The 27,723-nt window shown below is 35.1% G+C and overlaps 1 protein-coding gene across 1 annotated transcript in view; it reads right to left on the bottom strand.

Annotated features, from left to right (window-relative positions):
• Positions 1-371: 371 nt before the first annotated feature.
• The window catches only part of LOC150102606 (extracellular tyrosine-protein kinase PKDCC-like), a 67,981-nt gene continuing 40,629 nt past the window's right edge, over positions 372-27,723 (bottom strand). Inside the window, exons 3-5 of the mRNA XM_090399400.1 lie at positions 23,145-23,607; positions 7,176-7,352; positions 372-542 (exon numbers count right to left, since the gene is read on the bottom strand). Coding sequence (XP_090255526.1) covers positions 460-542; positions 7,176-7,352; positions 23,145-23,607 — 723 coding nt within the window. The 3' untranslated portion in view covers positions 372-459. The remainder of the gene's footprint in view (positions 543-7,175; positions 7,353-23,144; positions 23,608-27,723) is intronic.

The following is a 27,723-nucleotide window of genomic DNA, read 5'->3' as shown; positions in this document are numbered from 1 at the left end:
GAAATTACTCGGCTATTAGAATATGATTTCTTAAAAATGTGTGGTCAGCTGTATAACATATTTGCATATGTGATCCAACAGGTGGGACATCAGTACAGCCTGCTGTGAGTCAAGTTTGGCATGGAGATATTTGCATGCATACATATGTGAATTCCTTTACATATGCAAGAATTTATATTTTTCGAACTAATTTAAATGAAATATTTCTGTACCAGTTTGCACAATTTTAGAAATGTTCTGTGTATTAAGCTTCTATCCTTCACACTCCTGCATCCCTAAATTCTTCACTACAAATATTCATTATTAATAAACAAAAACCAAGTGTATTTAAAAGTCAAAAAATTAGAATTTTCTGCAGTACAACAAAAACATTAACATTATTTGTTTACTTTATTCGATCTTTACAAGTCTGTACAATTCATATTTTACAAATAACAAATTAATAGGCCACCATTTCATTTAAGAAAACTTAATATATAAAGTGTTTTTATCATCCTTCACTGGTGAAAGAGAGCCATTTTTGAAGTGCACAATTGTCCTTCCTGCAAATGAAAAAAAAAAAATTGCTGTTTCAAATTTATTTTCCATGTTAACAAAACACGCAATGCCTTTAGCATGCTTTATTTTTGGCATTACATTTGAACTAAATGATTGCATTAAATTTTATGTGTGTGTGTGTGTGTGTGTGTGTGTGTGTGTGTGTGTGTGTGTGTGTGTGTGTGTGTGTGTGTGTGTGTGTGTGAGAGAGAGAGAGAGAGAGAGCATAAATACTAAAGGATAAAAGTTTACAATGTATATACATGCTATTGCCTACATGTATATACATCATCATCAAATTCCTGCCATGTACCCTCAAGGGGTGTACAGGATATGATAGTACTACATGAAAAGTTTACCTCAGAGCCTCTGCTACTAATGGCTCAGTAAAGTAAGTTTCAGCGCAGTTAGCAGTTGGAAGGGGTCTAATTGTTCGATGCTGTCAGCACACTTTCCCTCAATGAGTCTTTGGACTCCCTGGAGGTGTCAAATAATAATAATATCTACAATTTTCCTCCAAATCAGTCTGTTACTTGTTAAGACTCCAACATTATCAGATCTTATATTTCTATTGTCTAAGGCACTTTGTACCATATCAATCCACCTATATCTTGGTCTTCCACTGGGTCGTTTTCCTGCCAACCTGGCAGAGAACACTTGTTTTGCCAATCTTTCCTTGCCCATTCTGTTTAAGTGATCATACCAACTGAGATTAGCTCTGCTAACGCATTCCTAGATGCTGGCAATGTCAAGTTCTTTCCTAATATCGTCATTTTTAATATGATATTGCCATTGATGCCATCTGTCCACGACTCTAATCTTTCTGAGGATTCTCATATCTGTGGTCTCTAGTCTTTGGTCAAGAGTTTTACTTGTGACCCAACTCTCATATCCATAAGTTAAAACTGGTTTGAACAATGTCTTGTATACAGCTAATTTAGTGTTCCGACTAATTTCTCTCTTATTCCATATGTTGACATCCTACCATACCAGCTTTGTTGATTCTGTTGTCTATTTCTATATTTAATTTACCATCTTCACTAAAAATTGTGCCTAAGTAGCTGAAATGATTTACTTGTTCCACAGGTTCTCCATTCACAACACACTTGACATTTTCAATGATTCTACCTATTTTCATTGTCTTTGTCTTTTTATTGCTGACCTTCATACCATATCTATTACAACAATTATTCAATTTAGTCAGAGAATCTTGCAGACTTGTAGTGTATTTATTTAGAAGTATAACATCATCCGCATAAAGCAAAGAGCTGACATTAACGTCTCCAATTTTGATATCATGTTTAATACCACTTTCCTTCATAATGTGATCCATATAGATAATGAATAACAGAGGGGATAATGTACATCCTTGTCTCACACCAGATTTAACATTAAACCATCTTCCTGTACTTCCTTCAATTCTAACTGCTGACTTACAACTCAAATAAAGACTAAGTATTGCTTGATATAATGCCCCATTGACACCATATAACTGCAGCGTATTGAATAGCTTCTCTCTTGGCACCTTATCATATGCCTTTTCCAAATCGGCAAAACTTAAATACAGATCTTTGTTATATTCCCACGCTTTCTAGACTATTTGTCGTAAAGTGAAGATCTGATCCTGACAGCCTCTATTTGGCCTGAATCCAGCTTGTTCTTCACCAAGCTTTTCTTCCACAATTCTTCTCAACCGTTTCTCAAATATACTTGCATAAATCTTGCCAGGAACACTCAGTAGGGAAATACCTCTGTAATTCTCACATTCAGTTTTATTTCCCTTTTTATATATGGGTACTATGAGAACTCTACTCCAATCATCGGGAATTCGTCCCTCGGTACAGGCTTTCTGAACTATGAAGTGCAGCCACTGTAAGACTCTTATACCACCATACTTCAGCATTTCTGGTTGAATATCGTCTACTCCTGCTGCCTTTCCACATTTCAAGCCTTTGATGACTTTTTCTACTTCAAGTATGGATATGTATTCCTGACTGCATGCCTGGTCAGTGTTTTTAACCACTGTGCTGTCATCACTGCTTGTTTCATTTAGCAGTTTTTCAAAGTAATTACTCCATACTTCAAGGATATCTTTTTCTCCTGTTTTCATGTCACCTTTATCATCTCTAACTCCTTTTACAGTACTCTTTCCTCCATTCCTAAGCTTCTTCAACAACCTCCAGATATTTTGCCACCTTCTTGATATTTATTTTCTATATTCTTGCCAAAGTCCTCCCATGACTTTTGTTTAGCTAGTTTTACACAGTGTTCAGCTTTCTTACATTTGTCTCTGTATTCTCTAAGAGCACAAGCTGACTTATTTGCCAGGAACTTTTGATATGCTTTCTTCTTTTCATTCACTGCCTCTTTAACTTCCTGTGACCACCATGGAGTTCTAATTTTTCTATCCTTGCAGACAATTTCACCACATGCCTCTCTAGCTGAATCAATCATGGTTTTCTTCAGAGTTTGCCACTGAATCTCCAAGGTTTGATTCCTGTTCTCAAACCCTTTCATTTTTTCTTCAATAATCTTTGTGAATTTTAGTCTACAGTTCACATCTGAGAGCTGCTCAACTTTCATTTGCTTTAAAACTTTTTTACATGTTATTCTTTTCAATATGAAATTCAATTTTATCCTGCTCAAGACTAAATAGTGATCACTTCCGATTTCAAATCCTCTGTACACTCTGGTGTCCTGCACCAGGGAGAAAACATCACTATCAACAATAACATAGTCAATGAGACTTTTCTTATTCCTTGCCTCTTCTCTCCATGTGAATTTGTGCACATTTTTATGTTGGAACATGGTGTTAGTAATAACCAGTCCATGTCCTGAGCAGAAATCCAACAGGTATTTGCCATTATTATTAGCTTTGCTCTTTTATCCAAATTTTCCCAAAACATTTTTGTATGTCTCACAATCATTTCCTACTCTGCTATTTAGATCCCCAACAAGGACCAACTTTTCCTTTTTCATTGTGTCAGATGCTTTTTCTAAAGCCTCAAAAAATTCCTCCACTTCTACCTTAGGTAGAACCTTCTGTGGGACCATAGCCACAAATAAGTCTCATTGTCCAGTTCCCCATTCTCATATTTGCCCACATTACTCTACTTGAGGCTGACTGCCGTTCAAGAAGATTAGCCTCGTATTTTGTGTTGAATACTATGGTTACTTATTCTTTTCCTTGATTGTCATTGCCTGAATATAACGTTTTGTATTTATTGCTCAGAAAGTTCTCACCAGTTTTTGTCTTTTTTGTTTCAGTTCACCCCTATTATGTCGATCTGGTACTTATCTAATTCCTCAGCTAGCTCCATTTCTTTGCCATTCAGGCTTCTTATGTTGATAGTACTGATCTTTAACTCTGATGATGTTGAGTTGGGGTTTGTTTTCAGATTTGTTCCAGTAGCTGACTTTTCGCTGTTCGCCCTGGTTCCCTGGCGAAAACAACAAGGGCCTTGTTTAGCCGTGCGACGCCCCAGCCGGCATGAAATTTTATATACATGCTATTAATATATAAAGTGTTTTTATCATCCTTCACTGGTGAAAGAGAGCTATTTTTGAAGTGCACAATTGTCCTTCCTGCAAATGAAAAAAAAAAAAAAATTTTTGCATTATAAAATACTGAGGCAATTGATGTCATCAATTGCCTCAGTATTTTATAATGCAAAAAGCATTATGGAGAGGATCACTATCCAGACTGGTTTTGATCTTAATTGAGGTCTCATCAATGGAAGCTAAATCCACAGAGATACTAAGTTGAAATCCTACTTCTGTATATAAACAATAAAATTTTATACCACCATAATAAGATACTCTGGATCATGGATAACAATGGAAAGTTTTTTTTTTTTTTTTTTTGCTTGGTTACAAAGTATATTATACTTGAAGTTACATTCTTGTTGTGGGGCAAGTGACCTGAAATAAAAACACATGCAAACTTTGTTTACTTATGCTTGAATAAAGGATTAGAACATGAACATAACTGCCTGTCAAGTATAATTTATGTACTGACAGTATAATATAAGGAGGGTAATCAAGCAGGAGTTAGATGGATGAGTAATATCATTAAGCACGAGCTGCAGAAGAAGCTGTGGAGGGTATATAAAGAGAAAAGTGACCAGCAAACTCAAGAATAGTACAAGGCTCAGGCAAGAAAGATGACCAGAATGGCAAAATCAGATTATGAGAAGAATCTAGCCAAGCAGGCCAAAGGAAATCCGAAAGAGTTCTTTCGTTATGTGGCAAGTAAGAGGAAGAATGACTATGGAAGATTAACCTTAATGAGTGATGATGGTCACGAGGAGACAGAAGCAGATAAAATAGTTGAGTTACTGAGTGACCACTTTGCAAGGGTATATCATCCTAATGAGGATACCGCTTTATATGTGACAGACACTAATGTAGGAACAGAGGTGGATGAACTGAAGGTTCTTAGGCTATTGCAGAATCTTGATGTAAATACAGCTGTGGGATTAGATGGGATATCAGCTAGGGTTTTGCGAGAATGTGCAAGGGAACTGGCAACCCTTGACTAGGCTGTTTAATTTAAGTCATCTCTGGCAGAGTTCCAAGGGAGTGGAAGAAGAGGGAAAAATAATTCCCTTGCATAAAGGAGGCTCTGAGACTGCAGTAGAAAATTATAGGCCAATCAATATCTCAGGTGTGGTAGTAAAAGTACTAGAAAATTGATCAAAAAAAGAATTCAAGAATGGGTAGATAAAACTATGATACTGTATATGGGTTAACATGGCTTTGTGAAGGGTTGGTCATGCCTTAGTAATTTACTAACTTTTTATAATAGTGACAGCACCGTTGGATAAAGGAAATGGCTACATGATTTGCAAAGGCATTTGGCAGAATACCACATGGAACTCTGTTACACAAATTAGAACAAATGGAGATGGATATGACACTGGTTAAGTGGATAAAGAGAGTGGCTGCTGGACAGATATCAAAAAGTGGTATGTGGAGGGACAGAATCGAGGTGAAACGAGTGGTGTGCCATAAGGTTCGGTACTGGGACCACTGCTGTTTAACTTGTACATAAATGATATAGGTAGTAACCTGAAAGGAAACATTCAATTGTTTGCTGAAGATGTGAAATTACATAGAGTAATAGTTAATCAAGGCATTGTGCAATGTAGAGAGCTTGCAGTATGGGCAAAAGATAATGGGTATCAGCTGAATGTCGAGAAATGTAAAGTTATGCATTTTGGAATAAATAGATCACAAGCCATGTATCACATTGATGGCACTGTACTCCAGGGAACAGACGAAGCTAGAGATTTAAGGGTGATGGTAGACAGAGAGTTAAAGTTTAGAGCATACTGCTAACGTAGCCCATAAGATTACTTGGCTACTGAAGAACATATTAACAAGTAGAGATAAGGAAGTTTTTATTCCTCTTTATAAGGCTTGATACGCCCACTTCTCGATTACGTGCTCAAGTCTGGTCCCTTGGGGGGGGGGGGGGGAATGAGGAAGTTGAGAGGATTCAGATGGTGAGTGGCCTGTAGAATGTTCCCTATGAGGATAGATTGAGGGTGTGTGGATTGCATAAGTTGGTTAATAGGAGAAAAAAAAAAAGGGGGAGGGATATGATAGAAACATTTAAGTTACTTAAAGGGTTTTATAGGATAGATGTAGGGGAAATGTTTCAGCACTTGACACCAGAAAAATGGTCATCCCTGGAAGTTGAATAAAGGTGTGGTTAGTAGGAGTGTGAGGACTAGATTTTTTGCTTGGAGTGTTGTGAACAAGTGGAATGGGTTGGCAGAATCAGTTGTGAGTGCTTTGTCTGTTGATGGGTTCAAGAAGGGGTATGATAGATTGTGTCTTCCAAGTCAATTCTTCGGATTCCATGGAGGTGTCAGTATAATAATAGGAAGATCAACAGAATAAATTTACATGTAATAAGAGAAAATACTAAACTAGCTGTATACAAGATAGTCTTCAGACCAATTTTAACTTATTATTAACACTGGAAACTACCTACATGTGCAAAGATTCGAAGAATGAACAGATAGCATCCATAGAGGAATCGTTAAAAAAAGCTGAATGGAGAGTACAGGTTAACAAAACAAGTGGCTTTTTTTTCTTCTTTTTTTTATGTACTATACCAGCATCCCAAAAGAATCTAGGTAAGAAGAGTTAAAATATAAGATCAGACAATACTGAGGTTCTGAACACATAACAGATTAATTTGGAGAAAAATTGTCAATAGGAAATTACCAGATATAAACGTTTAGTGTAGTACTATTACATCCTGTACATCCTCTGAGAGTGTATATATATATATATATATATATATATATATCAGGAATTTGATAATGAAATGAACCTTCATTTGGTTTGATTAATAGTTAAATGTTATCTAATCACATACTTCAGTATTCTTGGAAAGAATGAAACAGATTTCAATGCACATTTCATTTTCACTGTAGTTATTGGTAAACATAGAAATTCACTCACCATAAAATAGTAAAGAAATGTCATTGTAGCAATGTTATTTTAAAGGAAATTTACAATTGAAAATTTTCTATATAGAGAGAATCAATTAATATCTTAATTCCTTTTTCTGATCAAATAATTACAAAAATAAGCAATTATATTTGAATATAATCTCTGTTCACCTGTCCATGTTGAATGGCTTGTAAATACAAATGCTTTACAATCAGGATCATTAGAACACAATGATGCAGCTTCTTCTGCATCAAATACTGATAACGTGCATCCATATCCAGACAGAGTCAGTTGGCAACGATAATCATAAAGGCCTGGTAAATCTGCATTGTATACTACTTTATAATCTGCAAACATAAGAATAATAAGAAATATAACTACTCATCAGTCAATTTTACACAGGAAACAGAATATATACAGTATTTCCTAAAGAAGAATTTCTTACTAAATGAAATTTTGAAATATGGCTGTGAATCATAAAAATAAAATCTAGGGATGCACAAGATACTTTCAGAGAAAGTGTTAAAATATATAGTTCTAATGCTTTTTTTTTTTTTAATGGAATAAGATATGAGTTAAATATAAAAGTAATATTTAATTACAACACTACATGAGGTGCAAATGGAATAAGATATAAAAAACTGATTCAAGAATTGAAACAGATCACTGCCAAGTACTGAAGGTGAAATATATTCTAAGAGAAAAGTATAAAAGTAGTGAAACTGCTAAAAGAGTGGCCAGGATTCCACCAGTGACAATATATAAGAAAGAAAACTAGAATGTAAAAGTTATATAACAACTGCCATAACATGTCATTTCGGCACGATATTGATGACAGCACACAAATGAGAACCAATTTAGCAGAGCAAATGGAATAGAATATCTAACAGCAGTTAGGAAGGAGAGAAGTATACCACAAAATAAATATTGGCTCTACAGTTAATAGTGGAGAAGGCTTGAAGAAAGAATAAGAATATCAAAATATGGAATGTCTTTTGAAAGTTGATAGTATACAGACCACATGGTGATTCAGATGGGTTGGATTAACTGGAATTACAATTGAAGCAAATAATGCATATCTACATTTTCTGGCTTGTCTATTTTGCAGGATTAAAAACACAAGTTTCCTGGAAGAGGAAATGCTGCAAGTTCCATATGCAGTATTAAAACCACAAGGAGTAGATAGCAAATTGATGCAGCAGAGTGAGAATGTGTAAAGAATTGGGTGGTAAATTGGTTTAGAACAAGTGTAGATGTGTGGAATACAGGTATCTGATATCACATATCTTCATTATTCACCTAGAAAGAGATATAAGAATATGATCACGGAAGGGATAAAAGGAATAACAATTCATGTGATGAGAATTAACATCGAATTTGCAAGTGACATAGTCATCAGTGAAGAAGATGAATAAACTAAGGCATGATCTTCTTCTTCACGCATTAGATGTAGTATCTGTTGCGACCAAGACTTCATCTTCTTTAATAGTATCTTTTAATCTTTTTCTAGGTCTTCCTGTTCTTCTCTTATTCTTTGGTTTCCAACTATAGACTTGTTTTATTATTCTATCTTCACTTCTTCTTTCTACGTGTTCAATCCATTTTATTCTTCGGATTGCTACCCAATTGTTTATTGCTTGTATTTCACATTGTTTTCTTATATCTGTATTTTTTATTTTATCTAATCTAGTTTTATTTACTATTTTTCTTAATATATTCATTTCACCTATGTTTAACATTTGTTTTGTTTTCCTAGTCTTGTTTCAGCATTAATAGGCCTGATTACTGCTTTATAAATTCCGGTTTTTGTCTCCACTCTAAGATGTTTATTTTTCCATATTGTTTCGTTCAAGCATCCTGATATTCTTGCAGCTTTTGCAACTTGTTCTCTGACTTCTAATTCCAATTCTAATTTGCATCTTTGTGGTTTTTGTGATATTGTCATACATTTTTTTTAGTTTTTGATATCTTCATATTATACAATTTTGCTACTTTATTAAATGCATGTAGTCATATTTGTAGCGAGTTTCATTTTCTGCAATTAATATTACATCATTTGCCTAACATATAGTTATTATTCTATTGTTTATTTTCACTCCTGTATTTTGTATTTTATTAACTTTTTGTATTATTTCATTCATTAATATCATTACTAATCTGTATCTCTTTACTTTTTTTCCTTGTGTTTTTATTATACAGCTATTATTATCATATATTTCTTTAATTATTTGTATTATGTTTTCTGCTACTTTTCTTCTCTGCAATATTTCTATTACATCTTGAATTAATATTCTATCAAATGCTTTTTCCAGGTCTATAAAGCATATAAATAGTTTCTTATTGTATTCTATTGTTTTCTCTATCAATTGTCTGATTATGAATATTGCATCTGTACATGATTTATCTTCTCTGAAACCTTGTTGTTCATCTAATAGATTAATTTCCTTTGTTATTTTATTATTTAGGATTCTTGTTAGTATTTTTAATGAGGTATTTAATAAATTTATCCCTCTATAATTTTCTGGTTTTTTTTTTAATATCCTTTTTTTTTAAATATTGGTATTGTTATACTTTTCTTCCATTCTACCGGTATCTTTTGTCTTTATTGTTTGGTTGTATAATATATTTAAACTCTGAATTATAATTCATGATATCTCTTTCTTTTAAGGTTACATGGTGATCAGCATTCATATTTATGAATTTAGAGACACAAAACACACTTTTCAACACTGTTAAATGAGGAAAGGAAGAGATCTCGTTTGGTTATGAACATCAGATGAAGGTAATGGTATATAATGATAGAAGTATGGAAAGGAAGATGACAGATATCCTAGAAAAGAAAATGGAAAAGGTTTATGTGCACGTGCGCGCGCACGCACACACACACACGAGGGTTGTTTGAAAAGTTTGGTAAAGAAATAAGTTGAACAAATTTTTTTGGAAAAAATCACCTTTATCTCTCAACATAGTCTCTATCGAGGGCTACACATGGTCCAGTGAGTTTCCAATTTTTTCATCCCATCTAAAAAGTACACACACACACACACACGAGGGTTGTTTGAAAAGTTTGGTAAAGAAATAAGTCGAACAAATTTTTTTGGAAAAAATCACCTTTATCTCTCAACATAGTCTCTATCGAGGTCTACACACTTGGTCCAGTGAGTTTCCAATTTTTTCATTCCATCTAAAAAGTAGGATATTTCTAAAATTGTGCAAAATAGTCATTGACAGCCTTGATGACATCCTCGTTCAAAGAAATTTTTTTCCCGCTGAGCCAAATTTTTAAGTTTGGGAACAAGAAGTCACATGGGGACCAAGACTGGAGAATATGGTGGATATGGAGCCAATTCGAACCTCAAATTCATGCATTTTGCCATTGCGACGGCCGATGTGTGGGACGGTGTATTGTCTTGATGAAAGAGTACTTTCTTGTGCGCTAATCTTGGCCATTTTTTCTTCAGTTCTTCTTTTCAACGGTCCAACAATGACACATAATAGACTCCTGTTATTGTCTTACCCTTTACCAAATGGTCTATCATGATAATTCCTTGGGAATTGCAAAAAACAGTGGCCATCACCTTACCAGCTGACAAAAGGGTCTTCACGTTTTTTCGGTGCTCTTTCACAGGGCATTGTCCACTGTTTTGACTGCTGCTTGGATTCAGGTGTGTAGTGGCAGATCCAAGTTTCGTCTACAGTCACAAATCGGTGCAAAAAATCATGCGAGTTGCGATTAAACATCGCTAAACACTGCATTGAAATGTCTTTTTGCATGTGTTTTTGATCGACAGTCAACAATCGCGGCATCCATTGCGCACACACAGCTTTCTCGTGTGCAGTTTTTTGTGCAGGATATTACACAGCTGTTCAGTTGAGATGCCTACAATCTCATGCACTTTTACTCAGCAGTCTTCCATAACGATACCATGGATTTTGTCAATCATTTTCTTCGTAGTGACCTCAGTTGGGCGTCCAGAGCACGCTTCATCTTTGATGGACTTACAACCACATTTATCCAAAAACAAATAGTCTTTAATGCTGGTGCAGAGTCCCCATGAAATGCATCTAACTTGGCTTTGATCTGTGCGGCTGTTCCACTTCTTCAAATAAAAGTGTTTTATCACTGTATGAAACTTGTTTTTCTCCATTTTTATGAAAAATGCGAACACTGTCATTTTAAATGTTTGCCAAACAAGAACTACACATCGCACGTGGCTAAAATTTTGCCAGGGGTCATGAAAAAGATGATACGTGCCATCACTGGTTATGAATGAACGAATTGTGTTGCCTTCTATTGGAAATTTACCAAACTTTTTGAACAACCCAAGTGTGTGTACATATATACATACAGGGAGTAATAGCGTGAGAGCTTGTCCATAAACGCTGCATTGAATGCAGCTCTAGCATTGAGTATATTAGCGAGTAGCACTGGCTGGTATACTCAATGCTGGAGCTGCATTCAATGCAGCCCTACAGCCCTCAAGCTGTCACTGGAGTAATATTTAATATGCTTTAGATTGTAAAGAGGAGATAGCTATTTTAATTGTTAAATATTCAGGATAAATCCAAACACTACAGATAATATCTTAAAAAAAATGAAGTGATTAGTCTGCAAATAAAATTACATGCATTAGTAGTATGCTAGTCATATTTATAGATACTAATATTGCTTATACATATACAAAAAATATAGAATTTAATTCACAAACTGATATGTTTCATCCAATTTAACATGGATATCATTGCAGAAAAAAGACCAACTACATTCAAAACATGAATTATAAGAATGAGTCATGTAGCATATGCTTACTAACTTGTGTCTCAGTTCCCCAAACTGCAAATGAGTTGACAGAATACACTATTCGAGTTCAAAGAACAATTGTAAAAGTTTCTGCAGATTAAATAACTTGAAAAAAATTATGAAAGTTAATAGTAACAATTTCTCAAAACTTGGAGACGCTTACAATCTGAGCAGTTAAGGATTGGACAATTCTGTAGCATTTTACATGTTTCAAGGAAAAAGATAATCAAATTTGAACCTGCTGGAATGAAGAATATTTTCTGATTCCAAAGAACAACTCTGTGCCTAGTGTCAATAGTATACATGTTCCTTTAAAATTTTTGATGGTATGCTAGTATTTAGTAGTTGTATCCTTCCTGTTCTTAGGATACAAGGTCATTAATCAGAACTTTATAAGAAAATCCAGTTTTGCAATGAATGAATCGCATGTCCCCTCCCAGAAACTATGCTGTATAGACTGAAGCAAAACCATATGTTGCACTGACAAACACAATATCTAACTTATATAAGTTATTTGATTGCATTTGATTTCGATGTCATTAAAACATGACATGTAATGTGTGTGAAAGTCCACCTGCCAACTTGACGTGGAAGCGGCAATAAAATTCGACTGAAGGGTTTAAACGTCGTGAGAGTTGAGCCTGCCCACGTGATGTGGAAGCAGTACACAAAGAGTAATGAGAAATTCTGTCAGAACGATAAACGGGCAAAACACTACCCCCATCGTGAACGTGTTATAACTAGAACGTGAAATATATAGTGAATGTTGTTATGGCAGTTTTGGATATTATGGAATTCGAATGAAGAGAATTAGCATTTCAACTCAATTGTCGGCTTGCCTTTATATCTTTTGTTAATACTGCACCAATCATATGCACGTCTTCATAGCTGCTCTATCTCTACCAGCTTACCATTGCTGTCTGTTTCGCACTCTGCTTTCACTTCTCATTAGTCATTTGTAAACGATTATTCATTACATATCTCAAGTCTTGTAAATTACTGGTAATTTTTGCTTGAAATAATGGGAAAGAAGATGATGCTATTTGGGTATATGACTTTGACGATGCGCACAAGGAAACCACTCTCGAGGACGAAAGGCAATAGCGAATAGGAGATTCTTGGTAAGTCATATTCAGTTTCCGAACTGAATATGACTTGGTTTCCGAAAATTCCTGCATATATCTCCCACAAAGATTTTTTAGCTTTAATTTTGGGGAAAAAAAGTGCGAGTTAAATTTGAGTAAATACAGTACAGTACTTCTCAGTTGGTCATAATTTCCTGTTTTGTAGTTCAGCATGTAACCTTTTCTGAATGGAACATTCAAAAACTTAGCCATTTTCCAAGTCAGCACTGCATGATGAGTGGCATCAACTGGAGGTAGAATAGTTACATCTTTAACTGAACCCCCCCCCCCCGACAATATTATGAGATCTAATACTCTTTAACCTTGAGTACAATCAGTCACGTGCTGATTGTAGATGTCTCACAACAGCTCAATAAATTCAGTTTAATTCTTCTCATGAGATTTCACTGCTACTCCATCAATGTTTGGATAATTAAATTCCTCATTTTGTACCCATCATCTTCATTTGGTAATGAATTTCTTTGTCAATAGCAAATACTAGGTCTGTAACAATACCCCACTAAGCATTTGATCTTCTTAGATTCCTCCTCACACCAAATGGAAAACTGTTACTAGTATTATAGTCATAGGTCTCAATTCTAACTAGATTCAAATCATCCAATATCAGTTGCAGCACACCTGTTCTCTCTCTTATCCTGTCTATCCTTCTTAAAAATACTGTAAACACTTGATGCTAGTTTGTATATCTGCCTCTGATAGCCAGGTCTCACTAATGCCTACAATCTGAAGTCCCAATGTATTCACCAAGGCAAAAAAATTATCCTTTGTTTCTTATACTCCAAGAATTTGTGTACAGTCATAATGATACCTGCACACTTTTTTATATGCTTGTCTCTGTAGCCTATGTGACACACCTGGACAACTTGCAGATCCCTGTTCTTATCTACTGCCCTTATGTTATTTATGCACACATCCTTGTACATGCTTGATAAATCAGAACCAGACAAACACAAAATTGTTCTCTCCTCATCATTTCTATGACAACGCACATTCCCATTATTAACATAGTAACTCTTACACACAAGTTCTTACCATTCCTCCTATCATAATCTACTTTCCCTAACTCTGTAATAGATCTCATATCAATTAATAATTTCTCAAGATTTCTGATACCAAACACATTGAAGTGTAGGCCATCCCTCTTAAACAAATCTGCTCTTGTCTCAAACTCACTCCATACACCAAAACCTCGCAGCTATTCCTTGTACACAGCCTATGAATTGAATTGAATTGTTTGCCATCATAGCCCTTCTTAATTCATTTTTATCATATCTAGATAATATGCCTACAATTTTCTCGCTTTTCACTGCTTCCAACAATCCTTTCACATCCTCTCATACTGAACTTATCACAAGTTAAGCCAGTTGTACCTGCTAGCTCTTTTGTTTTACCTCTCTGTTTTTCAATTGCATGTGGCTATGTTTCTAATTTTTGCTCCAGAAAACATGAAGTTATAACCTATCATCGATGGCATGTTTTATGATAGTCAGAATGCCAAATAATCTCCTTCTTTTTACAATCAACTTTACTTACCCTGATTTGTATTATGCAATAACTTACCTAATTCCGTGCTTTGTTTCTCATTTTACTGCTTAATTTTCCTGCCCTCCTTTAAATAGTGCAAGACTTTCTGTAATTCCCATGTTGTCCATCTAATAACCTCTTTTAATTTTGCAATTTTTAGTTATATAATTTTCGCTATCCTCAAGTTTATCTTTATAAGGTAAAGTTATTCTTGTTTTTGACTTTGTTCTTGTTAATATTCCACTTCTCATGCAATTTTGGTGTCATTTTATAGCTCTATTTATTATTGCAATATCTTAACAAAAACACCAAATATTATAAATGCACAAAAATCTGGACTAATATACTAAAACACACACACAAACAATAAAGCAGATAAAAATCACCAATTTTACACATTTTTAAAAATACCTTAAGACATGGTGTAACTATGCATAGCAAAAAACTTTGTTTATTGTTAATCTTAAAACATTAAATATATCAAAATGAATAAATCATTCCATCTTTAGTGATCCATCTTTAAAAATACCCTAAGACATGGTGTAACTATGCACAGCAAAAAACTTTGTTTATTGTTAATCTTAAAACATTAAATATATCAAAATGAATAAATCATTCCATCTTTAGTGATACAAAAACTAACTAGTTTGAAACTCTAAATGACAGATTACTGTAAAATACGTAACACTAGTGAACCAAAAATTAATCTTTGTACGCGAGTTTTCCGTTATTAATTTTGTATCTATGTCTACTCACGGTACACCTCTTTTAAAACTTAATTCATGCCATGCAATACACTTTTCCCATTTTTGGTGTGTACGTGTGTCATGTAAGTAGAACATCTCTTTATTATGATCATACATGGCACTCCACTGTAAACAGGTTAGGCAAACACAAAGAGTACTACTTCTACTATTGTGTGAATCATACATATGCCATGTTCATTCATAGAAGCAGTTGTAGGCAGTTAGCAATTCTGAAGAGAGTTCTAAAGCCATGTTACATCCTAACTTGAATATGAATGCCGGATTAACTATGCCAAAGGTGTCAGAAATTCTTTTCTTAAATAGCATGAATTAGAATCCCTCATAACCACAGGTGTTATGTAACTTACATAAGCATAGAAAGTATTTTACCTTGGGTATAATAAATGTTAAAGATACCAAGCTATTATAAACCTGGTTTTACTCCATTTCCCAAGTAAGCAAACAGACAAATAAGTCAAGTTTGCGCCTGCAAGTGATGCAAGTCTAGCTGACCCTGCAAGTAGTGCGAGACCAAGGCAACTCATGGTAAAAATAGAATAAGCTCTGATCACTAATCTTAATATTTACCCTTAATGCAAAGCACATCTCCTGGAGGAGATGTATGATGCTTTGTATTAAAGGCAAGGGGTCACTACCCAGACTGGTTTCGACCTTTATTGAGGTCTCATCGGTGGGAGCCAGGCTAGAAATACCAAGATTATAGTAATACAGAGCTTATAAGTATTTTACCAGAACAAGTTACCATAAGGTGTTTTAACCTTATTAAATAAAAATCTCAGGAGGAGATATATGCAATACATGCAGGGTCAGCTAGACTTGCATCACTTGCAGGCGCAAACTTGACTTATTTGTCTGCTTACTTGGGAATTGGAGTAAAACCAGGTTTATAATAGCTTGGTATCTTTAACATTTATTATACCCAAGGTAAAATACTTTCTACATTTATATCTCCTCCTGAGATTTTTATTTAATAAGGTTAAAATACCTTATGGTAACTTGTTCTGGTAAAATACTTATAAGCTCTGTATTACTATAATCTTGGTATTTCTAGCCTGGCTCCCACTGATGAGACCTCAATAAAGGTCGAAACCGGTCTGGGTAGTGGCCCCTTGCTTTTAATACAAAGCATCATACATCTCCTCCAGGAGATGTGCTTTGCATTAAGGGTAAATATTAAGATTAGTGATCAGAGCTTATTCTACTTTTACCATGAGTTGCCTTGGTCTTGCACTATGTGCAGGGTCAGCTAGACTTGCATCACTTGCAGGTGCAAACTTGACTTATTTGTCTGTTTGCTTACTCGGGAAATGATTTAAAACTTATATAAGCATTTAAGCATATAGCAAGTGCTACATGCTAGAATGACTATGGCATATTCTTACCTTGTTTCAGATTAGCATTATTGCTAATCTGAAATATTCATTCAAAATATTTCAGATTAGCAATAATGCTAATGTAATTTGTAAAAAACATCAGTTTAAGATATTTTGGTATTTAAAACGCTCATTTATGTAAATATTTTATGCTTCTCATTGTGTAGCAGTTAATAATAATAAATAAAAAATAAAAATAATTAAATGAACAAATTATAGGAGAATTATCCTGCTGAGTTCCAGAAAAGTTTCTTCATAAATATTGCTGAAGGGTAAATAGTAAGAACAACTGTTTAGATTTTGATCAACTACAGGATTGCCAAGGTTAGATTTTCGCTTCATGATAAACGATAAGCAGTGCAAACCTACACAAGTTTATGAAGTTTGAAGATGTTTATTAGTATGCTGAACATGAAAGTAGCTATTTTTTACTCATGAAAACTATGTGTTATTTATTTTTAAATATGAATCCCACCCATGAGAGTTGCAAATTTAGAGTACATTAGTATTAGTACAGTAGATAGATAAGGAGAGATTATCTGAAGCTTGCCTACTTGAGACAAACAGACCTTTTCATGCCATTTTGGACTTCCAATAAGCAGAGTGGGGCCTAAATGGGCAATGAAATTCATCACCTAAAGACATTCACATATATTTATTTGTGCAGTGGGATTTGAACCCACTCCTTTTGAATGAAGAATGGCTACTCACTTGGTTGGCCAAGTGAGTACTTAATATTTCATGATTGAACATTCTTGATTTTATAAGTATAGCTGGTGGACTATACATAAATTGGAATATTGACGGGAGGTTAGTTCAAGTGCTGTTTTGTGTTTGAACAGAAATTATTCTTCTCTTTAATTTCCAGTTTATGCATTATGTCCAAGTTTGGTTGTAATTATGGATGAAGCAACTAAAAACTATGAAGACAGTACATGTTTTCTATCTGGTTTGACTGTTTTGCATGATGAAAAGTCTTACTACCTCTTATATGAAACCAGTTAACTGAAAAGCTGGCCTAGAAAAGGTCTTATGCCATGTAAATAGTCTTTAATATCATGAAAACAGTCTTTAATATTTGACCATTCACAGAAAAGGCTGCAAAATCTATGTCAGTGTCGTTTGAATTACAAGTTAAAAGGTAGCTGGAGGTGAATATCATAAGGAAGACAGTGAGAGAGAGGTTGTTCACATAAACAGGGTAGTTGGATTGAAAGAAGAAGAAAAAAAATTTGGTATGTTCAAGCTAGACAGTAAATGGATATTAACTAGCAGATGCTTGTGTTTTTTATAGTCTTAGAAAAAAGTAGAACACATTTAAACAAAACAATGGCCAAGAGAATAACCATAGAAGAGGCATAAAGCAGAACAGAAAACATCTATGAGAGAGTGATCTGAGTGAATCTATGAGAATGGGATCATCAATTAATCAGACCCCTTTTCTAGGGTGTATCAAGTATTCTTAGGGAGGGTTCTTTATGTGCAATCCCCAAATGTGTAAGCAGTATTACAAGGCTAGGTAGATTTGGGATTTATGTCGTGATGTTTGCAGTTGTACAAGTGAGAAGTAGTGTCTTGAATTTTTGGTTGAAGAAACTATGAATGCTATGTATTTGTGGTAGAAGAGAATCTTATTTAGGTGTGTGTGGGAGGGGGGGGGGTTTGTAAGAAACATAGAATTGGCTATTTTGCTAATTCTTGAAATATGTTCGTGATGAGTTCTTTGACTCCATGAAAGTCAGATAATTTCCTTTATTCAATTCCATTGTCACCTTATTATAAAATGTGAATAAAACAGAATATCATATTCCTATCCACCATTCCCAAATTTTACCTTTAACCAACTTTTCCGATAGTTGAACACAACTCCAGAGATACTGTAATGGAACTATTTTACCCTCTTTCTACTCCTTTGGAACTTTTTTTTTATCCCACACACAAGAGGTACAAGAACATACAGCACATCAGTGCTGTGTGTGTGCGAGGTATACAGATGAGGAATGAGAAAGAAGAAATCTACTGACGTTGTTAAAGAGCTATAGATTGAAACTGTTGGGAAACATCACGAGCAAAGCTGTTCCAGAGGACAAAGGTAGAAGGAATAAATTAGGAAGAGGAGAAGCAAGTTCAACAGGTTTGCAGCTGTATTGTAAAGGGATGTTAGACAGCAGCTGCTCTTGTTCAGGCCTAACAGCAAGAGGAGGAATAATGTTTGCCAATTCACTGGAGCAGTGACCATAGAAGTACCAGCAGAAGAGAGACAGAGCTGAAACACTTGAGATAGAGGCTGAGGTGAGCCTGTGAGGGAAGGGTCATCTATGAGCTGAACTGCTCTCCTCTCGACAGCATCAAGAATTTTTAAGGAGGTATTAGGTGCACCACCACCACCACAAATGTGTGTACAGTATTCTAAGGATAGATGGATCTAGGATTAATGTTGTATTATTGAGGATGAGGGAAGGTGAGCTGAGATTCCTTTTGCAAGAGAAAAGGCAGGACATGCATTTTGGCAGCACTGAAGGTGACTAGGTTATATTTGACCCACTGAAGGATGGTATGAAGTGTTAGGCTTGTCAGTGTTTAAGGCATTGGTTGCAGCTGATCTTGATGTAAGGAATGTCTGAGAACTACGTGGTTTGTCAAAGGAATAGTGTGAATGAAGAGTGCTATTGTCTGCAAAGCTTTGTAGTGATTGAGAACAGATCATTTATATATAAGAGAAACAGGGTACATTAGAGAACAGAGGCCTGAGAGGAGTGCCATCCACCATGCCACTCGGTGAACAACCAGAGAGAAAGTTGGCTATCCAGTTACAGAGAGTAGCCCAAATGAAGGCAGTTCGCAAAGCAGGCCTTGATGCCAAATACAACATAGCTACTAGTTGACATACTGTCCGGGTCCACTGCTGTATTCACATTGATATTTTTCAATACTCTGAGTAATTCTAGTTCATTTACCCCAATTCTCATATCAGTAACTGCAAAGTCACAACCTGGATGATATATCCTTGCAAAGTGATCACTTAGTAACTCAACTATTTCTTCTGTCAGTTTCCTACTATCAGCACTGAGTAAAGTTATCTTTCCATAATCATTCTTTCTCTTACTTGCAACATAGCAAAAAAATTCTTTTGAATTTACTTTGGCCTGCTGAGCAAATTTTCTCTCAAAATCTGATTTAGAGTTCCTCACCATATGTGTTACCCTTCCTGCTTTGCTTTATATTGCTCATGAGCATGCTGATCACCATTTTGTTTATATTCCTTTCACAATATATATTATTATTTTTTTTGCAGCTACTGCTTTATATTCCTACTTATCTACATAATTCCTACTCTGTTTATCCTCCTGACTCTGGGTATGCAGACTGATACTGCCTCTCTCAAACAATCCCTAACCACTTCTCATGCACTAATGACATTCATTCCATGGCACTGCTTCAAGTTGCTTCCTAATTCCACACACTTAGCTGTGTTTCTAATTAGGCTGTTAAAGTCTCAACATTGGCAGGGTTTCAAAGAAATGGAAAGAGTACAAGAAAACCAAATTAGTACCTCAGGAGTGGTGGTGGTGGTTATTATTTGAGAGTACAGCTAATGCAAGTAATGATACTAGGCCATTGAGTGTCCCAGGAGTAGTGGTTAAGTATTGGCAAAGTTGGTTAAGGGCAGAATTTGTGAAAGGGAGGGTCATTTCTTTGCAATTTCCTAACTTTCTACAATAGCATGAACCTCTGAATTGGATTAGAGAAATGACTACAGCTTAATAGTTTTGGTTGTAAAGGCATTCAACAGAATACTATGGAACCTTATTAAGTATATTGAGGCAAATGAAAAAGGGCATGAAGCTATGAATGAGTGAAATATGAATAAAGAGAGTAGGTGATGGATCAGTATTAGAATTAGTATATAGTGGAGATGAATCAAAGAGAAACAGGTGACTACAGGCAGGGCAACTCTCCGTAGTTGGGCTACTGAACAGCAGTGGCCCAATTTTTTATATTAATGATAATAAGATTGATTTGAAGAGAATATGCAGTTCTTTGAAACTGATGCCAAACTGGGAAAAGCAATAGTTAATAAAAGTAATGTGAACTGATAGTTTGGGCAAAGGACAACAGCTAAATTTAGTGTGTTTAAAGCATAAAGTTATGAACTTTGAGGATGACTATAGTCAGTCAGTCAGTCAGTCTATGTATTACTGGATGCAAGAAAATAATGAAGTCTGATTAGTGAAGTGCTCCTTACGAAGACAATCTAAAAGTTTGTAGGTACAAAAAAAAGTGTAGGTGATAAGTAGAAAAAACAGGGATATGAGGGGGTCTCTGAAAGGGATTTTTATTAAGTAAATGCTAAAGAAAACTTTCAATCCATAACTAGATGGGGGGGGAGACAGTGTCATCATTGGAAGTTGTGTAACATTGTGGTTAGCAAGGCCATAAGAACTACATTTTTTGATTAAAAGTCGTGAATAAGTAGTATAAGACGCCAAAGGTTCGTGAGTGCTTTGTCAGTGAATGAGTGTAAAGAGAGATATAACATTGTGTCAATGATAATTATTATTAGATATTTCCTAGGTTATAGGACCCCCCCCCCCAACTCCATACATGAGAGGTAGAGGAACCTATAGCACATCAGTGCTGTGTGGAATACAGTGAGGAATGGGAAGGAAGAAATCTATTCATATTTTCCTTGAAGAGTTGGAGGCTATTTCATGAGATAGGCTGTTTCAGAGAAGCATAGGATTGGTATGTTTGTAGTTAGACCTGAAAATGAACGTTGGCTTGCTGCTACTGCCTATGTTTAAATAAGCCTAAAAACAAGCAGTGAAATTAAGAATACCAATTCTGCAGAGCAGTGTTCATGAACATTCCTGTAAAAATGACAGAGATGAAACAGTGCATTTTCAATAAGGGAGAGATCATCTATTATTTGATCAGAATATTCAAATTTTAAGAATCTGATGTAGTCCAAATGTTCTTGTATTCTCATCTAAGCAGAACAGCCCATCTGTCAAAACAACGAATTCAACACGAACAAGACACCTGATATGTACCAGGCAAGGAGAGAGATGGTAATTTATCTTTGGTTGTTTCCGAGTTGATCTGAAGGTTGTGTATAAATTACACATGATGAACCCATTCTATTTGTTCTGATGTTCCTTTAAGGCAGGCCATGGATATTCTTTTTACATTAGTCTAGTTGAGGAATGATATTTGTCGATAATTTTCTGGATGGTGGTTTTGTCACATCCAAAAGTAGGAATGGCATTTTTTTATTTCATTTAATTTTTCCAAAATTACAGACTATGTGAGATCTGTATATAAGAGTTTTTAGGCAGGAGGGCATAATGGATGCTAGTTTTGCTGAACAACATCCATGGAAATGTCTGTAGAAGAAGAGACAACTGGAAACTGAACATTTATAGGACAATGATTAAGAGATTCTGTGAGATAGGGATCTTCAAGCAACTGAACAACTTTATTAAAAATTTCAGAGGTGCACCTCCCCAAATGTGAGAGCAGTATTCCAAAGTTGATTAGATTTGAGATTTTGTTCAGAGTAAGCAACTGGACAGAAGAGAAATATCATCCTAAGTGGAAAAGGATGTCAAAGTTTTTTGGAAGAACTGAGACCAGATTAGCCAAGACCAGATCTCTCTTCCAAAAAAGAAAGATCTGGTCTTGGCTGTTCTCCACTTAGCATTGCTAAGGCAAAGCTAAGTGGAGAACAACCAAGGTCTTTTTTGCATGAAAATAGACAAAACTGTGTTTTGGAAGCATTGAAAAACACCAGGTTGTTGCTGTCCCGATGAAAGATGGTGTGGAGATCAGTGTTTAGGGCACTTACTGTAGATAATCTTAAAGCTTGAAATATTCAAGCACTATAAGCTTTGTTACGTAAATAGAATTAACCAGAAGTGCTAAATTATGAATAGAGTTTAAGGCCAGTGAAAGTAAGTCATTTATATAAGGAAGAGGATGGGTGCAATAACAGAGTCCTGAGCAACACCTTCTGCCATGATGCATATCGAATGACCAGAGAGAAACTGACAATCTAATTATGCTACAAGAAAGCTACAGAGAAAAATAGCAATAACTGCAAAATATAAATGAGGGACCATAAAATCAGTACTCATTAAGAGATGTTCCTGCTGTGTTTGATCAACAGCAGCCATCTACTTGAGCGTCACCAAGCTTTTCATGTTAATTATCCAAAGTTGGGTGGCAGAAACTAACTCTCCTCCCTCAGAGTGGTAGAAATCACTAACAAATGATATAATGCTTAAGTTCTATGCTAACCACATTAAAGTCAATGGGCTGCATGTCTTGTTTTAGATGATGGGCATGCCATAAAGTATGATTTCTAGCAAAGTGGTCTTAAATGAACAGTTTCTACGACAAATGCAAAATACTTGTACATTGACGTGCTAAATGATGATAGCACATTTTAGATGTTTTTCCTCACTACTCTAAGTTACCATACACACACTCACATGCATTTTTTTTGTACAAATATAATTATGCTTACCTGACAGATATCTGATGGCTGATACATTTCTATAATTTCCATTAACAAACAAATTCACAAGTTTCTTTGTTTCCTGCAGTATTTTTCTAGCATCCCAAGAAGCTTTTGTGTAAGCATCAATGATGTGATCTACTAATGGACGTAGACTTGTAGGCGCACCATGAGGAAGTATAAAGCTCATAAAATGTCTTCCTGCTCGCAAGATGTTTTGTTTTTCATTAAAGCCATAGCAAATGCCTTTAAAGCAAGACACAGTAAGTGAACCATTCTGTTTATTCTGATGAACAATGCAAGAATGATTATTCTGACAAACAGGATCTCCAATGCTAACATCGTCCACATCTGACAACTTTAATTCTCCGTTTACCAATACAAATTGTTGTCTGCGAAAGTCATTCATCAATAAAGAACCCATAGGAGAATGTGCTAAATAGTTGAGCAGCTGTGCAATACTTAATGATACCTATCAAAAGAAAGTGAAAATCAATAGTCATGCATGAAATGAAACTGATGCAAAAAATATTAGATCTAAAGATTCTAACTGATGAAACCACTTAAAACTGCTATAGCATTTAATGTGAAAAGCCTGAGTTTACTATTATTATTAATAACCTTCTACCATTAGATATAAGTACTCTATGAATTATCCAACAATTTCTACTCCAAAAAACACAGCCAAGGACTGACCAACTTAGTAGAAATAAAGAAAATATCTTTATGTCACAAGGGATCCAACTCCCCCACTATCCTTTCATATGCTGGCTCATGCATATTCATGCTCACAACTAAACTCTTCATCTCTTCCTTTTTTCCACCACTATTATTTTATTTTTAAATTAGACCTTCTTCACACATGGCAGGCTAATACACAATTATGCTATTGTGAACATACAATGATAGGAAATCCAGCAAAAAAAGCAGCTGCCATATGTCATTGCTTATATCAATCATTATTCTTGATGATATAATTTACTTGTATATTCTTGACAATGAAAAGTTATAGCATCATTTACACAAAATGCAATATTCTCATAAAGCAGATACTGTGATAATCTAGTAACTATTCCTGTTATTGAACAGGCTCTATTATGAATTCCAACTGTCCAGATCTCCACAGTTCATGTATTGAAATGTACACAGTGTCACAGAATCATATCACATCACAAACAACACCTTTTGAGAGAGCAAAACAATACCAGACCCTCATGTTCAATAGCAATGACCGAATATCAATCATTAACTCATCACTTATCAGTATATTTTCATTTATTATCAATAAACGTTGATGAATAACAGTAATCATATAATCTCAACATGTTGAAACAAATCAAATTTTGTAGATGTAAAAGAGTTATATTAGTAACATTTGGTACTAACTACAGATTTTGGTATAAACACACATAGTATGAAATGAAAACAATCAGTTTAATTATAAAGTAGGGTACAAATCTTTCCAACAGTAATTGTTAGAGAATTAATGTTTAACACATCCATATGTGCATTGCATATGGATGCATTATGTAATATGTTTTTTTTTTTTCCCCATCTGATTCTGAGTGTAGTATTGAAAGCATGGTCTGCTAGTCATGACTGACTGTACTCCTGCATGAACTCATCTTTTCTGCAAGTTGGCCTAATATGGATAGACTGAAAGATCAGCCATCATCCACTTGGAAGAACATAAAAAAAATACATCTGTAATCAAGAGTACAGTCAGATCTAGCATGTTCACCATGCTGCATCACAGCAAGTTTAGAAATTAAAGTTTTTTTTTTCTAACTAGCCTAATCTACATAAATATAGATGCTTAAATTTCACAATAATTCTCGGAGATCCCATTTTACAACTAAGGCCTTCACAGCTGGCACTCACATCTACATTTAAGTTAGAGAGCATCCCAACTAGTTAGGACTCCAGACATTTTGTCTATGAGCTTCTTTTAGTTTTATGTTTTATGTATGTTACATTTTATATTGTACTTCCTGAAGATGTCTCTTTGATGCAATGAAATATTGGAAAAATTAAATATTGGTTTTAATCCTTTCTCAGCTGATATAATTTAAATGCTATTAAGAGCATATAGAGGTAACAACACTGTGCGTGAATGAATAAAAGCATCATTATTTTATAATACCTGAAATAAATCACTGAATTTTGAAATCCATTTCAACTATCATTGGCATGTTATTTTACACCAGACTTGTCAATGAAAGCAAGGTGCCATTAGAATTAAGGCATTATCACACTCTAGAAGTTCAATTTAAAGAGTTTCTGTTACTTGAAGTCTGGTTTAAATGCAGAAAAGGCATTTCCATTGATCTGAGAAAAAGCAACAAATATTTTTCCCCATTTGCTATCACTTACTGATGGAAAGCTCCCAGATAATTTAAAGGCATATATACATACAAATATTTTTTTTTTTTTTTTTTTTTTATTTCTGTGTGCTATGATATGAAAAAAAAAAAAAAAAAAGGATGACAAGTATTGCCCTATTAAACATCCAGAGTTATGAAAATATGTAATCTCCTTAATACCCGAGTAATTGCACTACTGCTTATAAACACTTGTAAGCAAACCACACATTAAATCAAAGCAGTCCACATTTTACTGTTCTTTTAAATTTTTAAATTAACTAATTAAATTTAACTTTTAAATGTGACAATAATAATAAAAAATGAGATCTTCAGAAGTAACTGTGCATAAGAAAGCCCCCCCCCTTTTCCTAAAAAAATATTGAACTTGTCATACAGTTCCTTGATGTAAGAGAAACAATGCCTCCATTTTCTCACCAACTAAAAATCAGTTAAGTGATAACTTAAAAATTAATTTCAGTATTACTACTAATTGGAGGCATAGGACTACCCACCTTATTATTATTATTATTCAGGCCTCCAAGGAGTCAAAAGACTCATCGAGGGAGGTCCTTCCTAAGACAAAGTCTGTCAAGACTCATCGAGGGGAGGTCCACCCCTGAGAAACAAGTCTATCATACCACTCTTTAAACTCACTGACCGTTCTCGCTCCCACCACTCCATCAGGCAATGCATTCCACGGCTCAACCACCCTCCACACAAAGAAACCACTCCTTATCCTCGTGCTCACAGTTTCCTTTCGTAACTTCCAGGGATGGCCTCTTGTCATCACTCCTTCCCTGCTGTTCAACCAAGTGAAAGAACTCCCCAGTGTCAACCCTGTAACCACCTCTCAACAGTTTAAAAGTCTCAATCATATCACCTCTCCTTCTTCTATCCACCAAACTCTGCAGTCCACATTCTCTCAGCCGATCCTCATAACTATCCTTGTACAGTCCTGAAACCATCTTTGTCATCCGTCTTTGTATCCTTTCCACAGTTAATTTATCCCCTTCAAATCCTGGGGACCAAATCTGAGAACAATAGTCCAAGTGTGGTCTGATCAGAGACTTATACAACGGAATGATAACCCTCTTATCTCTGCAGGTCAGTGTCCTTCTCATAATAGCAGCAATCCTCTGTGTTACCTTCACCACCTTTGCAATATGTTCCCTAAACTTCAGGTTTCTATCAATCATCAACCCCAGATCTCTTGTCTCCCCTACTTCCTCCAGTATAACTCCTCCCATAGAGTATGCAGCATCCCATCGATGTTTCCCAAACCTCAAGACCTTACAAAGTCCAAGAATAGTTGGAAGGTTGTGGATACTTAAGTGCATGTTATGACCACTAACGGATGGATTACTACTGATTAATTCATGATAAAAGAAATTTTAAAAAAATGAACAGGTGTAGCAATCTGGGAAAATAATCCTATCTGATTTCTCATTCTAGTTATGTGAAAGATGTTTTTATCTATTAATCAGTGTAAATATTATTATTCGTGACACCTCCAAGGAGTCCGAAGACTTATAGCAGGAGGACACCTATTGTACAACTCTGTCTCCACTACTACTACACCGAACCTCTACCGATCATCTACATCAGCGCAATCTACTGCCCACCACCACCACAGCTAGTATTTTTTATCTGTAAATTGTGTGTGTTCTGAAGGGTCAATTTGTCTGTATGTGGGAGGAAAAACCTAAGTTTCCGGGAGGAAAAAACCCTGCCACCCCTGTATGAGATCAGCTAACTCACCTTCGATTGAAAAAGTCCATATAAAGATTCCTCCAGTCATGATGAGACTCGAACTTAGGCCTTTTCCAATTGAAGGGTGCAAAGTATCATTGTTCTTCCAATTGCATTACGGAGGCACATAAAGAAAGAAATGAAAGAGGACATGAAAAAATTATATAACCCTTTATAACACCTGTTTATTTTCTCACCAACATTAATTTAAATTTCATCATATAATGTTTAGTATACCTACAAGTGGTGAAAGAAGAAGAGGAAAGGAGTCATGCTGTCCTTTCAAAAATATCTATCATCTCATCCAATCTTTGAAGGTAAATTTTCTCTTATTAAAAATAACGATATATAAATAACCCAATTCATTTGGGCAAGATAGATCTGAATCATAATGGCAATTCAGAAGTACACTTCTATTAAAACTTGGAGCACTAATTTTTGCTACTATATAGTTTTATATCTGAGCAGCACGATCT

The sequence above is a fragment of the Typopeltis vanoorti genome, chromosome 10, assembly GCF_054136105.1.
Source record: "Typopeltis vanoorti isolate ZY-2024b chromosome 10, IOZ_Tvanoo_1.0, whole genome shotgun sequence".
NCBI lineage: Eukaryota > Metazoa > Arthropoda > Arachnida > Uropygi > Thelyphonidae > Typopeltis > Typopeltis vanoorti.
Note: the sequence above shows the minus strand (reverse complement) of the source record. Positions and strands in the feature narration are given on the sequence as shown.